This window comes from Pollicipes pollicipes, unplaced genomic scaffold, assembly GCF_011947565.3.
Source record: "Pollicipes pollicipes isolate AB1234 unplaced genomic scaffold, Ppol_2.1 Scaffold_3447;HRSCAF=4054_pilon_pilon_pilon, whole genome shotgun sequence".
In the NCBI taxonomy this organism is placed as follows: Eukaryota; Metazoa; Arthropoda; class Thecostraca; order Pollicipedomorpha; family Pollicipedidae; genus Pollicipes; species Pollicipes pollicipes.
This window is the reverse complement of record NW_023596297.1, coordinates 42181637-42198264: the sequence shown is the minus strand read 5'-3', so window position 1 is coordinate 42198264 and position 16628 is coordinate 42181637. Positions and strand designations below refer to the sequence as shown.

Here is a 16628-nt window from a genome sequence, read left to right as displayed (position 1 = left end):
CTAGACGTTAAATAGGCACTTTAATGCTCTTTTAACATCGTGAATTATTTTCACTTTATTTAGTTGAAAAAGTTATACTTCTTGCAAAATAAAAACCATGCTCTCCTCTTCTCTCTAAAAAAATGCTGACCTGGGCATTAAGCACAGGGTGCTCTCTAGACCGTTTAAAAAAAAAATGTAGCACCGTCAATTAATTATTGGATAGCGCTTCGTCATGGATACCTTACCGTTATCAAAATCATGTCGCTACGTTGTTTTTTAGCATTTCGTTCCCCGAATATGCATGATTTTGTTATTTCCTGTTTAACGTGATCTATCCGTCGCTTTCAGAACCAGCTTCTATCAGAATGGCAGAAGGAAAGCCAATGGAAGGCTGTGGTCAGTGCGTCAAGTACCTTCTATTTATTTCCAACTTTCTAATCCTGGTGAGTGCTACGTGCGCGCATTTCGTCAGTCTGGTGCAAGATTGCCTGATATTGTGGCGAATACGAGCCGTTGGCCTCAGTGCCCGACCCCGCCACGCACCAGGGCATCGAGGTTTAAGTGCCTTTAAGGCACTCTTCAATTTTGAAGATCGGCAGTGCAGCGTAGTGTTTAAAGTAAAGCCAGAACTCGTGCTTTCAAATCAAGTGTTTATTAATCGTTATGTGTGACCTCAAAACAGGTGGAGAGACCATCCAGTGAAAGTCGGAGGATCGACAACACATCGAGAGTGAAATGGAGCGCAGGCAGAACAGGAATGTCGCAAAATGCATGTGGTTTCAGGTCATTGACCCTCTGTCGGTCGCCTTTGGCCCGCTGTTCACCACAGGATTTACTGTGGTGGCCTCGGGCAAGGAAATGTATTCTATGTTTCCTGCCTGCTGCGATGGTGAATGGGATTCACGAGGTCTGTTCTTGGACACAGATGGTATTTGCGTCTCGCGAGATGTTTCAGGTTGTTTTACTTTGATTTAACGTGTACAGCGAGAATTGTCCATTAGGAAGAATCTACGTTACGTTTAATAATTTTGCTATTTAACCAGTCTCGAGTTGTGCGTTGCGGGCTTTGTAAAGTATGCTTAGACATCTGCTTAATGTATGCTTAATATTTAGAGGCAACTACCATATGAGAGGGGAGGGAGATGGACAGAAGAGAGGCAAATAGGGGCTATCCATTTTTCCTATTCATGATCTTGGTACTCACCGTCCGAAGTCATGTGCCGCGGCGGGTGACGGCAGGCAGCTGGATGTGGGACAGCTCGGTGTGCCGTGCACCAGCAGCCGCTGAAGGGTCTGACTTTCCCTGCCGCCGACAGCTGGATGTGGGACAGCTCGGTGTGCCGTGCACCAGCTGCCGCTGAAGGGTCTGACTTTCCCTGCCGCCGACAGCTGGATGTGGGACAGCTCGGTGTGCCGTGCACCAGCTGCCGCTGAAGGGTCTGACTTTCCCTGCCGCCGACAGCTGGATGTGGGACAGCTCGGTGTGCCGTGCACCAGCTGCCGCTGAAGGGTCTGACTTTCCCTGCCGCCGACAGCTGGATGTGGGACAGCTCGGTGTGCCGTGCACCAGCTGCCGCTGAAGGGTCTGACTTTCCTCGCCGCTCGGACAGCTTGGCGGGGCGGCCATGCTGGCGGTCGGCATCTGGACGGTGGTGGACAAGTCCGAGTTTGAGAAGCTGTTCGGCACCGACCTGTACGCCTCGTCAGCCTACATCTTCATCCCCAGCGGTGTTGTGGTAGTGCTCATCTCGTTGCTCGGCTGCGTCGGCGCCGTCAAGGAGGTCCGCTGCATGCTGTTTTCGGTAAGCAGGTCCTCAAACGCTGGCTGCTGCGGATTGTCGATGATCCGAAGCACAATTGCTGGCCTTGTAAAATATAAAAGCTGGAGCATTTTACCATTCCGAGCATCTGGTTTTAGTGACGAGGCTTTTTGAAGCAGACTTGATGGCCAGACAGTTTCGGTGTTGTTGCATCAGCAATATATCAATGCCGAGTGGCACTACTGAAAGTTTTCGCTTGGAGGGGGACGGTAAAACGCATCAGCACTCATTCTCCGCGGTTAGCCCGTGACAACCTGCTGAATACTCGCCGTTGTCCGCAGTACTTCACGATCCTGCTCGTGATGTTCGTGGTGCTGTTAGTGGGCGGCATCGTCAGTTACGTGTTTAAGCAACGCGTGCAGGATACGATTGAAGCACAGATGATGGTTTCCCTGGACGAGTACGAGACGAAGCCGGCCATCAAGGACGCCTGGGATGCGGCACAGACAACGGTATGTCAGGTGTGGAGGACGTGCCTGGTCTGACCTGGTTCATAATGGAACCCGGCCGTTCTGCTGTGTCGCGATCTTGGATGTCTGGAATCTCCATGGCTGCTCGTGCGCAGTATTATTTCTGAACAAAGAAGCAAACATTGCTTGGCCTTGGCTGCCTCCCAAAGAAATAAATCTTCGGTGAAATGTATGGATTCTAACAGATTTTAATCGCTTCAAACTAAAAGCACCCTATATGCAACAGGGATTAGGGGCTCTTGTTCGCCACAGGGTTGATATGCTTTTAACTGATATCCATGTTATCCCGGTTGTGACTGCTACATGGGAAGTACCGCACGTGTGTGGCCGTGCGTGCGGTGGTGCGCTCCCTGACGCACTCTGTGCTGTTCTTTTGACCAGCTGGCGTGCTGCGGCTTGTCGGGACCGCGCAGCTGGAGCGGTCACCTCAGCACGCTGCCCGACTCGTGCTGTTCCGGCCCGGCGGCCACCTCCTGCTCTGTGGCGCAGGCGCACCAGCTCGGCTGCCGCGACCGGCTGCAGCAGTTCGCGCTCGATCACGCCTCCATCCTGGGCGGCGTCGGCGTCGGCATCGCTTTTGTCATGCTGCTCGGCATGGTCCTCTCGCTGGTGCTTTTTAAGATGATCAAGTGAAGGCTGGTGCTGTCGCACAGGCGGGAGCTTAGAGGGGGGGGGGGGGGGGTGCAGGAACGGTCGAGTCTGCTGGAGGATCTCCTAGGCCTTCGCGGAGATAGTCTGGCTTCCTGGAGAATCCCACTCGCTCGTGGCGAGGACGTTTTCACCTCTCAGTGTCCGATTGCAAGCTGCGCGAAACTTGCTCTCATTTGCCATGATCTCTTTGAGTAGGTTTAGTGGCTTAATGTTTCAAGTCTGTCGTGTTTTAGATGTTGATATGTTGTTTTGTGGACTCGCCCAACAAAACCCACCCAGATGTCGGCGGCCCGGGCCTTGTGTGGACGGCATTCTGGTCGGAGAACTGCTGGTCCCGTTCGGGATGAGTTGCCCTGCTGTCACGCGGGCAGAGGTTTGAATACAAGTGACGGTGATGCTTTTAAAACATTACTGCGTGCACCTCACGAGCATCGTTCATATAGGAAGACGGCTGCCAGTTTCAGGCTCGCCGGTGTAGATCGTGCAACGTAGCTTGCAAGCGCGATCAGAGCACGACGCCTTCCTGGTCACTGTGGAGAGAGGGGTCCATTTACCGCGTTCTCATCTTATCGATTTGTCCCGCATCGTCACTGCGATAATTGTTTTTATATCTGGACCTGCGCCTGGTCTAAAATGAGAGAGCATGATTAGCACCATTTTGACAGTCTTGGCCTCATTTCGACATTTCAACGACGGCTTGGCGATAGTACGATCGGCTTCTGTGTTTGGAGTCTATATTGAACAGCCGTATGATGGAGATCAAACAGGCCAGTGTTGTGGTCGCGCTGTGGGGGTGGGTGTGGGTGTGGGTGTGGGTGTGGGTGTGGGGGTGGGGGTGGGGGTGGGTGGGTGGGTGTGGGTGTGGACCTGTACGGCGCTGTTCAAACACGCACATCCGATGGGTTGGTAACCAAGCCATGTGATGTGTTTCCGGGGCTGAAGGATGCGATGCCTCATGAGGTGCCATCGCTGCCATGGCGTAGCATGTGAACATATCCTGTCAAGAAGTGCTGGGTCAATAGTCTGCAGTCTGGACATTATGTATCAAAAGTTTGGACATCATATCGGGTGTAACGTGTATCTGGGCAGTTTATTCTAAATCATATCGGCATATATTATGCGCAGCTGATCTGGCCAGTGTGTGGATGCTCTTGCCACTCGTCCGTCATTTATTACCCCATGGTAAGCGTCAGGTTGCATGCCATCTCATTTTGCCACAATGCAAATTGAAAGGATCTTAAGGTCCATGAAGATTTGCTCCATGTGTTTCATGTGTCAATTACTGTCATTCTCGCCATTACCTTAGTCATATTTTTGCGACGTAAGTAATGTAGGTAAGCAGGCAATTTGGTGCAGCGTGGTTATCGTGCAGGCAAGAGATGTTTCAATTTCCATTCCCTTCAGATTGCTCTTTGTGATGTGGTGTAAAGCACTTGCACTGTTTTTCATGAATACATAACAGGACATCCAACACTGTCTTTTGACCCCTCGCCCTGATTGGCCGTTTTTCGTACCGCGGAATGTTAAGATAACGCGGTCTGATACGGAGCCTGATGGGGCGCTGGCGCTGGCGCTGGCGCCTGGCGGTCTGATACGGGGCCTGATGGGGTGCTGGCGCTGGCGCTGGCGCCTGGCAGTCCGATACGGGACCTGATTGGGTGCTGGCGCTGGCGCTGGCGCCTGGCAGTCCGATACCAAGCACGTCGGGGTGCTGGCGCTGGCGCTGGCGCCTGGCAGTCCGATACCAAGCACGTCGAATAATATGTATACATTATTTTATATTATATTCTATGCGATCGTCCACAAAACCCGACTCAAAAATTGAACGCGGGTATTGTGCTGGCAGCTGATAGTACCAGTCATACCGAATGCACTTATTTACAAACGTTCAGCTTAATTATACATATTTTTCCGGGCTGCCATATCATGTCCCATCACTCCACGTGCAGGCGTGAGGCCGCTATGTAATTTCTCGGGTGCTAAAAAATTTCGTCTTGTGCCAACGTAATAAGTTTGGGGATGCTTTAAGGCCTTGTATAGTAAGTTGCAAAATTTTAGGCTGTGTAAAAATTATGCCCACTTCACCCCCAATTCTGAATCTATTTTTCCTGTTGTTGAGGACGAAGTGACTCCCTTTGTGCTACATGCAGGGGCGCAGCCATGGCCTTGGAAAAAGGAGATTACACCGAGTCGACAAAGAGCCCCCTTGATGTGAAACGTCCCCGTCCCCAAAAAGTCGCGTGATATGGCCCAGTTGTTGATGTAGGGGCATGGTTTTCTTCGCTTCACTTTGTGTTTACCTTGTTTTACTGGGGCGGATGCCAAACGGCATCATGATATCTACTCTGTATGCTGAAGCCAATCAGCTGAAGAGCTCAGGTGAACGATTGCATGGGGTACATCAGCATCGCTCTTCATTTTACAAGGATTCAATTGACTCTTTTTAAACTAACACCATTCAGGAGATTTTCCAGAACAACTTTGACATGGTTATGCAGCTATTGTAGACCCAATGAACGCAGATTGTAAATCGAAATGAGTAAAATATATCTTACGTGGCCATCCAATGTTTACCTGGAAAAGCTCAACGTTCAGCTAGAATAGATAAGAGAGATGATTATAACACAAAGTTTCGAAAATACGTGCTCACAACTCGCAGCGACAAAAACGTCGACGCCCGGCGTTGCAGTCTCCGTACGCAGCGGCTTATGTTAAGTGGTGGCCAATGAGTAGATGAAAATGATCATCTGACGCATCTGAAATAGGAACCATTGAACGAGTTAGGCCATCAATTCGTGTTTTTAGAGGACAGTCCTGGTGTAGACTTCACCTATGCGATTTTAGGTTGATGTCATTTAGATTACATTTTGGAGATCATCTGAAAAAAATGAAATCAAAATCAGATGAGGGCGATGTGCTGGCAATTGATAGTCCGATACCATCGAGTGCAACGAGTCACAGTCTTCCAGTTTTATTATAGGCAGCATGCATGTTCGTCGTCGACGACGATTCGATGACGCATGCATATCGATTCGTCGTTAGCGACATTCGTGTCACACATTAATGGTGATTTGTCGTCAACGACAATCTTGTTGTCTTTAAACGCCGATCGAGGATCGATCACAACGAGGATCCTGTCACTCATAACTGGTTAGTCGTCGTCAGCGACGATCCTCTCACGCATAAAGCCGTTTTTGTCGCTAATCACGGCCATCCTCACTCGAAATGTCGTCACCGTTACCGTCCTCGTCGTCGTCGTTGTCGTGATTACCATGTCGTCGTTATGTCGTCATGCCGTCATGTCGTCATGTCGTCATGCGCTCCACGTCTGTGTGTTCCCGATCTGAGCGCCTGCCGCTCCAGGCTCGCTCCGCCGGTTCGCCTCCGTCCGCCGCACCGGTCTGTGCTCTGTGTCCGTATTCGCTTGACTCGCTGCGGTTCTGGTCGACAGCCTGACGTTCCGCCTGGCGTGCGGGAGTATCCGTCTGTCGGTGCCCTTGCCCCGTCTGGCCCCGCCGGCGGTCAGTGCCCCGACTGCCGGCGCCAGTATCCCGTCTGGCGGCGCCAGTGCCCCGTCCGCTGGCGCCGGTATCCCGTCTGCCGGCGGTCAGTGCCCCGACTGCCGGCGCCAGTATCCCGTCTGGCGGCGCCAGTGCCCCGACTGCCGGCGCCAGTGCCCCGTCTGGCGGCGCCAGTATCCCGTCTGCCGGCGCCAGTGCCCCGACTGCCGGCGCCAGTGCCCCGACTGCCGGCGCCAGTATCCCGTCTGCCGGCGCCAGTGCCCCGTCTGGCGGCGCCAGTATCCCGTCTGGCGGCGCCAGTGCCCCGACTGCCGGCGCCAGTATGCCCCGACTGCCGGCGCCCAGTATCCCCGTACTGCCGGCGCCAGTATACCGTCTGCCGCCCGACTTGCCCGACTGCCGGCGCCATGTCCCGTCTGGCGGCGCCAGTGCCCCGACTGCCGGCGCCAGTGCACCCCGACTGCCGACGCCAGTATGCCGTCTGGCGGCGCCAGTGCCCCGACTGCCGGCGCCAGTGTCCCGTCTGCCGGCTCCAGTGCCCCGCTCGCTGGCGACCAATGGACCCGTCTGGCTGTGTCCAGTCCTGCCTACCTGTGTCTGCGTCTCGTCTGCCCGTCCAAGTGCTCGCCTTTTCATTGCAGTGCTCCACCCGCCCGCGGTGGCACCCTGCATGCCTGTGCCAGCCTGCTGCGTCTGCGTGTGTCGATGCCTCCTCGGCTGCCGTTGTCGGAGGCCCCCGGCCCACCTGAGCGGTGTCTGGCGCTGCAGGGCGACGTTCGGCCACTATTACCGCGGCATGTTCGAGTCGATGGTGGAGGCCATGCGGGTGGCAGTCTGCGCCGGCCTGTCCCAACAGCAGCGGTTTGATCTCTGGGCGGCCGCCGTGCGCGTCTTCAACCAGCTGGTCGGCTGCCTCAAGGTGTTCAGCAGCCGGAGCGTCCTCGGGGTGTGTCTGAAGGTGAGCAGTCTGGACTGGGCTGCGCTGCTCACAGGGTGCTGGACTCGGCTGCGCTGCTCACACAATAGTGGTGTCTGAGCATACAGTCGCGCTTGAACTGCTGCCGAGGGGCTAAGCATTGGTGCTCTTACAGCTGGTGACCCCACTGCAAACATGGAAAGCTTGTTCGAGTTCTGGTGGCGTTGCTGGTGTTCGGCCAAGCGACTTAGTGTGGTCCTCTCGTAAGCTTGTCTGATAGTTAAGCTTTGTAAGCACCTTATTTGGCTGGCGCATGACGAATCCCGTAATTAACTGCCACCCGTGTCACTATTGGATGCCCACTCAGCTGCTGCCCTTTGGGTTGCGCTACTGAGAGGATGGGAGGTCTTTGGGATGGATCAGCTCTCATGTGAATGACCCATGTGCAGCATCCGCTGACAGTTTTTCATGTGCTGATGCCGCTTTTGTTTGCTGCGACGGGACCACCCAGCTCACGTGACTTCCCTTTCTCTGCAGCAGGACCACCCAGCTCACGTGACTTCCCTTTCTCTGCAGCGGGACCACCTAACTCACGTGACTTCCCTTTCTCTGCAGCGGGACCACCTAGTTCACGTGAGTTCCTTTTCTCTTCAGCAGGACCACCTAGCTCACGTGAGTTCCCTTTCTCTTCAGCACTCCCGACGGCTAATGGACAGGCTCTGAATCGACATCCTCAGTTCGCATCCTTATGATATGACGCTCCAAAGAGCATGGTATTCCAGAGACGAAATGGAGTAAATCAATATTTGTTGCACTGGTGGACCACAGCATGACGCTTGATTAGATTAACAGTTTTTTTTCTACAAAGTACTGCCTTTTAGCTAAGTACACCCAGGTCACACCTTTGGGTGGCATTTTGCCTAAAAATGGCGAATGAGCCACAGCCAATGCTCCCATCACAGCGTAAAATTACGACGGAAAGCTGGTTCAAAGACTATTTTTGCGCTGGAAATCAAAGCTCACCTAATTGTCTAATATGTTCAGATAAAGCAGTGCCTATATTAGTCATCTCAATCGTCAAAAGTAGTTTTCAAATGGGCCCACGTACACCGGAGAAACTGATGCTGGAATCCTACTGAAATGCATGCTGATGGAACAGGAAAATGCACCGACAAAAAATAACTCATTTGTAGTTAAAGTTTCAGGATTTTACGACAACGCTCAAAGGTATCGTTTCATATGCAGAAGCAGCGCGCGCGCGTCCTTTTTCACGCGCGTAAGCGAGTGGCGCGTTTAGGGTGTCAATCGACACCCCCGAGTCGTCCCGGGATGTCAGTATCAGGGACAAATATCAGTTTGGCTTTAACGATTTGTTTAGAGGCTTGTGGTTCCGGTTTTCCAATGAAGCTAGGCACGTTAGATCTGGCCTTCATGGTTCGGAGTGGCATTTGAGATTGTCGTGTTTTGCTCTCAGGCGGCAGGAAGTTCCTACACACACACACACACATAGCCATTGCCTAGTGTTGGGATTTGATGTCGTTAACCCTTGCGTAACTCACATTGAAGTAAACTTCTGACATGCTATTACCACTCAGACTGCAGCTACCACCCTCATTCCTTGCCAATAGTAAATAATATATGGCATGCCATTGTCATTGAGATTGCAGTTGCCAGCCTCATTCCATGATGACATAATCTACTAATACTTGCAGCATCATTGTCATCAAATGTGATTCCGTACGACTTGTCATGCAGGCAGGAGCATTTTTTATGCAGCTCATTCTTGCTTTCAAAGTATCACCAAAAGGATGCGTTAGGGCCTCGGCATTGTATTATGATATGCCGCTTACACCAGATCAGATACAAAATAAAACAACTCAGATGCACCGAGTGGACCGCTCGAGAGGCTCGAGAGGTCGGTCAGGGCGCTGTTCCATGGCTGGGTTCAGTGGCTGGTGGGTGTTCACCTCGCTGCGGGATGTACGCCGTGCCGAGCAGCGGCCAGGCCGGTGAGACACGGCCTTCGTCCGCCTTTAAACAACTGCTTCGGTCCGGCAGCATGCCCCGAGGGCGCGGCCTCGCTCCATGTCAGTGGAGCAGCTCTCTGGTCCATCCGTCCCGCAGAAGCCGGAAAGCCCCAGGAGTGCGCCAGTGGTGCCACCTGGGGTGCCTGACGGAAGCGCGCGGTCAAGACTGTCCCGCAAGGGTGTCGAAAAAATGAAACCTTTTGCAGCGTAAATAGTGTGTGTTACTAGCCTGCTGCTAACAAGGAAAGTCCAGGCTGCACACCAAAAATGTTAAAAAGGAGAAGATACAGTGAATGATGATAAAAGTAAGCAAGCCATAGATGTAGTGGTTCCAGTTCTGTTCAGCTCATTTAGTTCTATAGATGTAGTAGTTTTCAGGGTGCGGGATATGATGAAGGTTTGGGCTTGACTCTTCTTTGGGTCGCCTGAAATACAAAGTCAGATTGTGGGCGTGAGAGAAATCACATGATCCAAATATTCCTATATGTAGCCCAGCAATTAAGGCTCTTTGCTTCCTGATTGACAACTGATGTTCATGGCAGAAAATGTATGTTTTCACGTCTTGTTTGCAGGCGGAAAGAATGTAGATAAAAGGGATTCAGGGATGTTAAAAATTCAAAATGCGGTACTCGCCAACCATGAATTTGACAATCTTAACGCTGCTAGCTTTTAAAAGTAATGTCTGACCTGGACGAAAAACAAAGCCTACTGTAGCCTGACATAACTTAGCCTGACTGACTGATCATTAAGAATGCGTCACAAGCTAGGTTAGCCTGATCATTGTCACGTCATGCGGCACCATTTTCATAAGATTTGTGTCATCGGAATGCTGGTGAATATATTTGTGTGTGTGTTGCCAGGAGTGTCAGTTGCCAGGGTGAGTCAGAGAGCGTCAGTTTGACGCCCACCATTTATCTGACTGGGATTGCTTGTGGCTGGTGGCAGCAGCCTCGCTCGAAATCAGCTGATACAATTTGGTGGAGAGGGATGTGTCCATGCATTGTGGCTTACTAACACTCGCTCGGGTGGTGGTCAAATTGACCTCCCCCCCCCCGAAGGTTTTTCCACAACAGTTTCCGAACGGCTCGGCGTAGTCATGCCAAATTTTGCATAGCTGTAGACATTTGAATAGCAGATCGTTTGGCATCAAAAATTCAAATTTACCTTGTAAGGTCGCTGATCTATGGTGGGTCAAAGTCAGGCCATGGTTTTAGCGAAGTCAATTTCTAGGGAATCGTTTAATCTGATGCAACAACGAAGTGTTAGACGAAGCCCTACATCTCTGAGATGCTTTACTAGGCAGCACAACAGTTCAATGAGCAAATTACATCGACCTAAGATCAGGCATAAGGTCAGACCAAGGTCAAAGCCAACATGTTTCATACTCTAGAGCTTGTTGGATGGGGTAGCTCAGGTGCTCATTTCGAATTTATTGATAGCAGGAACCGCTTATACATCTTCCATGGACTTCTTAGAGGTCGGAATTGGCCATTGACCTAAAATTATCCAGGTCAACATTTTGTTTTTCGGAACATACTGCCTAGCTTAATCTTTGTCGCTTATTTAAATACAGAACTCAGAGCAGCTTGTATGATTTTGGTCGCCATGACCTTCAAAAGGTCAAAAAAGGTCACTGGCCCTAAATGAGCATGTGACCGTTTGCTTAGAAACAGTTATCTAGGTTATGGGGACACTTAGGGGACTTTGGAGCATGTGGACTTTTGCTTAGAAACGGTTATCTAGGTTCTGGGGGCACTTTGGAGAGCAATCTGGAATTTGACCTTGCTTAACTTTATTTGAACCAAAGGTCATAACCTAGGACCCTGAAACTTTGAACCAAGTGAGTTCATGTACAGGTCAACACAACCTGTAAATTTGGTGTCTCTAGCTCTCCTAGTTCCCGAGGTCTCAGGGGGGTCAAATTGACCCTCCGCCCCACCCGAGCGAAGGGTTTCCATCCGGCCATCCGAGCGCGTGTTAAGCCTTTGCCAAAAGATGCAGCTTTCGTGCAAGTTCCAGACTAGCAAATGAGGTCATAGCCAAGATAGCAAGCCGTGACTAGGAACACTCATTTCTCAGAGCCTTCTCATCAGAAAGTTTATACTTAATTGTAAAGCAGCCTTTCAGGGACTAGGGTATCTGGCCAGGATCGGCGCAGGGCCCCACTGACGCAACAGGTCGGCTCGCCCACATGGAGTTCACAATAACTGATACACGGGCCCCATTTTCACTAACTGGGACCGAAGTGGGGTGGAGGGTCCCATTTAATAATGGGCCCTGGGTGAAATGGGGTGGAGGGTCACCTTCAATATTGGAGCCCCTGACTGATACATAAGCATTTTAACGGTCTCATTGTGGATGTGGATGTCTTCACATGATCCACTCACTTAATGTACCTAAAGGCAGCGTATGGTCTTTTCACGCTTGGGATCCTGGCTTTTTTAAAGTGCATCCAATAAAATTACATGTTTTGATCATATGTGCACAGCAGAGCTCGCAGTTTGTGCCGGGGCGTCATGATTTTTGGCCGCGGCCACTCAGTTACGCAGTTGCGGATCAACGAATAAGGCTGCTCGCAGCCTTCCACCTAAAATCCGATTGCACTTATGCGTGCTTCACAACGCTGCCCTCCAGCCCTCCAGCAAGCCCGCCAGCGTATCACTCAACGCTGGTGGGGATCGTCCGAAACCAAATGGAAACCCAAATCGAGCGAGTGTGTTGTGTTGACACATGATAAACAGATATCGCTTCCATTGAAAGCACCAGGTCGCAATCTTTCAGTTTCAAGAGAGTGGTCCGTATCTGAATGGGGTTTTAAAATGAATTAAACATCTTGAGATTCAGTCGGTGCGGTACGCAGCCCTGCCCTTCTTAAGACCGTAGCCCCTCTAGTCTCTGAGCTATACGCCCACGAAGATGTGCAGACTATTTCGAGTAGACTATTTCAAAATCCCTCCGACATCTATCACGCAATAGCAACGTCATCCAAATCCCGTCATTTCATTAGCCATGCGGTGATCAAGACCACGCAAAGTTTAATTATTGAGCCGGTCATATCTGGCGTTTGTGAGCACGACTTCCAAACATAACGGTCGTCAACTGGCTCTCATTCCATGTTGTGCAAGGAACGATGGCGTAGTCAAACAACGGCGTAATAACACGCGCCCGGGTGGCCGGCTAGATACCCTTCGCTCGGGTGGAGCGGGGTTTCAATTTAAACCCCCGCTGAGATCTCGGAAACTAAGAAAACTAGAGACACCAAAGTGACAGGGTGTCTTGACCTGTACGTGAACTCACCTAGGTCAAAGTTTGAGCTTCCTAGGTTATGGCCTTCAGGTCGAATAAGGCCAAACAAGGTCAAATTCCAGATTTAAGTGCCCCAGAACCCAGGTAACTGTTTGTAAGCAAAAGGCCAAAAGCACGTTGAGGTCAGTGACCTTTCTTGACCTTTTGAAGGTCATGACGACCAAAATCATACAAGACTGCTGTGAGTTTTGCATTTCAAAGCGACAAAGATTACGCTAGGCAGTATGTTCCTAAAACAAATTGTCAACCCAGGTCATCTTAGGTCAATGACCTTTTCTGAACTCTAAGAAGTCAATGGAAGATGTAGAATGCGGTTCCTGCTGTCGATAAATTCGAAATGAGCGTCACAAACTATCCCATGCAGCAAGCCCTAGAGTAATAAATCAGGTTGGTTGTGACCTTGGTCTGACCTTCATACCTAACCTTAGGTCTACTTAATTTCTTCATTCAGTATTTGTGGTGCCTAAGAAGGCATCTCAGGGTGTGTGGCTTCGTCGAACCCTCCATTATTGTATCAGATTGAACGATTCCCTAGAAATTGCCTTCGCTGAAACCATTGCCTGACTTTGACCTGCCATAGCTCAGCGACCTTACAAGGTTCATCTAAATTGTTGATGTCAAACAATCCGCTATTCAATTTTCTACAGCTAAGCAAAATTTGGCGCGGCTACGTCGCGCCGTTCGGAAACCATTCTGGAAAAATCTTTGGGAGGTCAATTTGACCCCCTCTCACCCGAGTGCGTGTTAAGGGGCACATTTAGTAAACAGAGAAACTGCGTTGTGTAGAGCAGCCTTTTCCAATTAAAACTATACCAATAGCTACAAGTTAGCTTGTTTCGCCATATTTCACGTTCGCTTTATCATCTTCATATGTGGAGCATTCCCCTTAAAATTTGAATATTTTCCATGACGCCATAGTATGGCAATGACACCATGTGCAGGCAGACCGCCATCACCTCTGCGCTTTCACGGAATGATTTGAACAATGGAGGTTATGTCTGCCAATGCAAGATTTACAGCGCTACCTGACTGCCCTCTAAGACCTATAGGCTTAATTAAGTATGTTTGGTGCGACAGTTGCAACACAAAAGTCCTAATTAAGACTATCCGGGGATCCTGGACACGATTTTTCAGTTATTTTAACGCAGTTGTTAAACCTCACTGTGCTCTCGTGCTCTCTGCGCTTCCCAAACGGATCGGTACAGCTGGGGTGGTTTAAGCGTTCCACTGTCATCAGGCATACTACCAACATATCCACGCGCTCCAGCCGCACAACAGGCAACTACCCAAGACCCCAACAATGGGCCTTCGTCAGACTTCTGAGTCACCCCACATAAACAAGAGACATCTCTGCCCCGGCAGTACGCGCTCACCTTCCTCATCCCGTCGGGAGGGGGGAGGGGGGCGGGGGGGGGAGAGCCGGCCGCGCGACCAGTCTTCGTGCGTTACGTATGATTCCTCGGCGCATGTGCATTGACCATGCCTTTCCAGGCGGACAGCCACCTTCATGGAATCCTGGGACCGAACTACGCCCGTTAACAGGCAAGTGAGGAACAGATCGATATCACAAAAATTATAATTTGTGCCTTGCAAAAGTTCGTAGCGCCCCGATCACGAACTTTTGTGAAATGCTGCCCTCAAGAGTGGCATGCAAATATTTTGGTCAGCTCTTTGGCCATTTTAAGGTACAAGTTTGTCAGGCTATATTTCAAGCGAGTGGTGGAGCCGAAGCAGCCTTGGAACCACGCAACTCAAAATTGCCGTAGGCTTTATCTCCGAAACGATGCAACTGAGAGCTTTAAAGACACTACAGGCGACTTCAGCCCTAACGAAAACCCCGATACCAAATTTAATCGAAATCCAGGGATGAGGGCGTAGGGCACGTGTCGATTTATCGTGAAACGCCTCAGTTTAGGTTAGGTTCGGTCAGTTTAGTTTAGGTTAACTCCCGAAAAATTGTTGGCCTTGTTTGGTAAATGACGCCATTGTTACCAAGGTGAAAAACAAAACCAAAGCTATTACGCTATCATTGAGCGTTGTCATTGCGTGGTCGCAACGGCGCCTGGTTAGTGGATGCTAATAAGCGATACGGTGGATGCGATGTAGTGGATGCTAACAAGCGAGGTGCCAATATCGTTCTGCTTTAATTATTACGCGACAGTATGGGAAGATGATGCATGGTACTCTGAAGCAAAAGTGTAGAGATCTTATAAAACATCGTAATTTATTATCCTGGGAAATTTCGCCCCTAGGTAATGGCTGCGATCACTACCGCCTGCCGCGACGCTGATCTGGTGAACTGACCAGTTCGCTAGATCTGGTTCGCCATATCGCTTTAGGATCCCAGTCAACAGAATCTAGAGCAAAACTCATATAATATTGATATCAGAAGATGTGCAATGCATTTTTAAACACCTTTGTTATCTTCATTTACCTCGATATATTATATGATGAAAATAAAACGCGTTTTATCCCACACCTGTCAGCCGGTCAGTTCGCTAAGTCAGCGGTGCGGCAGGCAGGGCGGTCAGTTCGCTAAGTCAGCGGTGCGGCAGGCAGGGCGGTCAGTTCGCCAAGTCAGCGGTGCGGCAGGCGGGGCGGTCAGTTCGCTAAGTCAGCGGTGCGGCAGGCAGGGCGGTCAGTTCGCTAAGTCAGCGGCGCGGCAGGCAGGGCGCTAGGTCTGCGCTGGCGGTGCATGGTCTCTTACCCCTAAGCCGCTGTTCCTCTCGGCAAAGGAAGCTCCAGATAGATACTTGACATGTGTTGCTGTAATGTCCGCCGTTAACCGCACAACGTGCAGTTCGGGGATCCACAAACAACGAACTTCCTTGATCGGCAGGGCTTTCTTACTGCGCCCCCGGGGCCGCCATCGATGGTAGATCTTTAGAAGAACCATTCAGCGTTAAAGGAAGTGGCGTTTAGCTACGTCCTTCAAGCCGGTGAGCTTCTTACGGCACGAACACATCCAATGGCAGCGTGCAGCCTTGCACTGAACGCAGTAAACCCAAACCGCAGCCGCGTAGCGAACATTCGAAGCCAGCTGCTTCAAATGGCACGACGATTTAAAACGCCGCGTAGCAGACTGATTACGTTTGTCCCGAGGTGCCGTGGCCAGTCACGATTCTTACGACTCGTAATAAGGCTTCTTAGTTGGTGTCTTATACAACTCAGCATGCGAAGTGAATCTTAGCCGAAAAATGTAAAAATCACTGATCTGAGGGACGTTGGAAAAGCGCTGTGCCATCGCTGACCTGTGACGTCAGCACTGATATAGTGTAGTTTGAAGTATACTCGTCACTAGCCAAAAAACATCCTGATTAAAGCTACTGTGTTTGTAAGCATATTGTTGCTCAACTTCATCACCCAGCGTAGTCAAAATTTGGACAAATACTCCGCACAGCTCACGTTGCAAGCGTGAGCGAGCATAGACCAATATTCAGCTTTGAGTTTCGTCTAGTTCCGATGGTCTGTTGTATTTTGATCTGTGTTTTGCAATTATGCCACAAAATAGTTCGCGAAAGCGTCCACTTTTGTCCTGGGTCAGATCGTGTACATCGGTAGCTTTTCTTCACTCTCTACCGATGCAAGATTGACATTGCCAGCTGGTGGCGCTTTCACAATAACACTGTGACGGCAAGGTCGCACCGCGAACAAGTCAAATTAATTCCAATTGGACGCCATATCGGTGTAAATCACCCCCGCAGACGGCCCGTGACCAATGAGTGATAGCCTGTCGGGTGATCATCCGGAAAAAAAATCGAGAAAAAATCGGGCGAGGCGTTGTGCTGGTGGATGATAATCATATATTTGCCCTATCCAATGCAATAAGTCATGGTATTCCAGTTTTATGGGAAGTTTTGTTGTCAGGCCGTCGTATTATGGCCACCATTCTATTTGCATGCAAGCCGCAGTCCGCTCTGCGCTGTAAGGGGTAA

General features: G+C 50.5%; 1 protein-coding gene across 1 annotated transcript; it reads left to right on the top strand.

Moving 5' to 3' along the window:
• The first annotated feature begins 338 nt into the window (after nucleotides 1-338).
• LOC119092569 (tetraspanin-11-like) lies at nucleotides 339-2905 on the top strand. The gene is made up of 4 exons (XM_037215526.1): nucleotides 339-425; nucleotides 1593-1784; nucleotides 2084-2254; nucleotides 2654-2905. The coding sequence occupies exons 1-4, from the start codon at nucleotides 348-350 to the stop codon at nucleotides 2903-2905; spliced, it is 693 nt and encodes a 230-aa protein (XP_037071421.1). The 5' UTR covers nucleotides 339-347.
• The last annotated feature ends 13723 nt before the right edge of the window (nucleotides 2906-16628 follow it).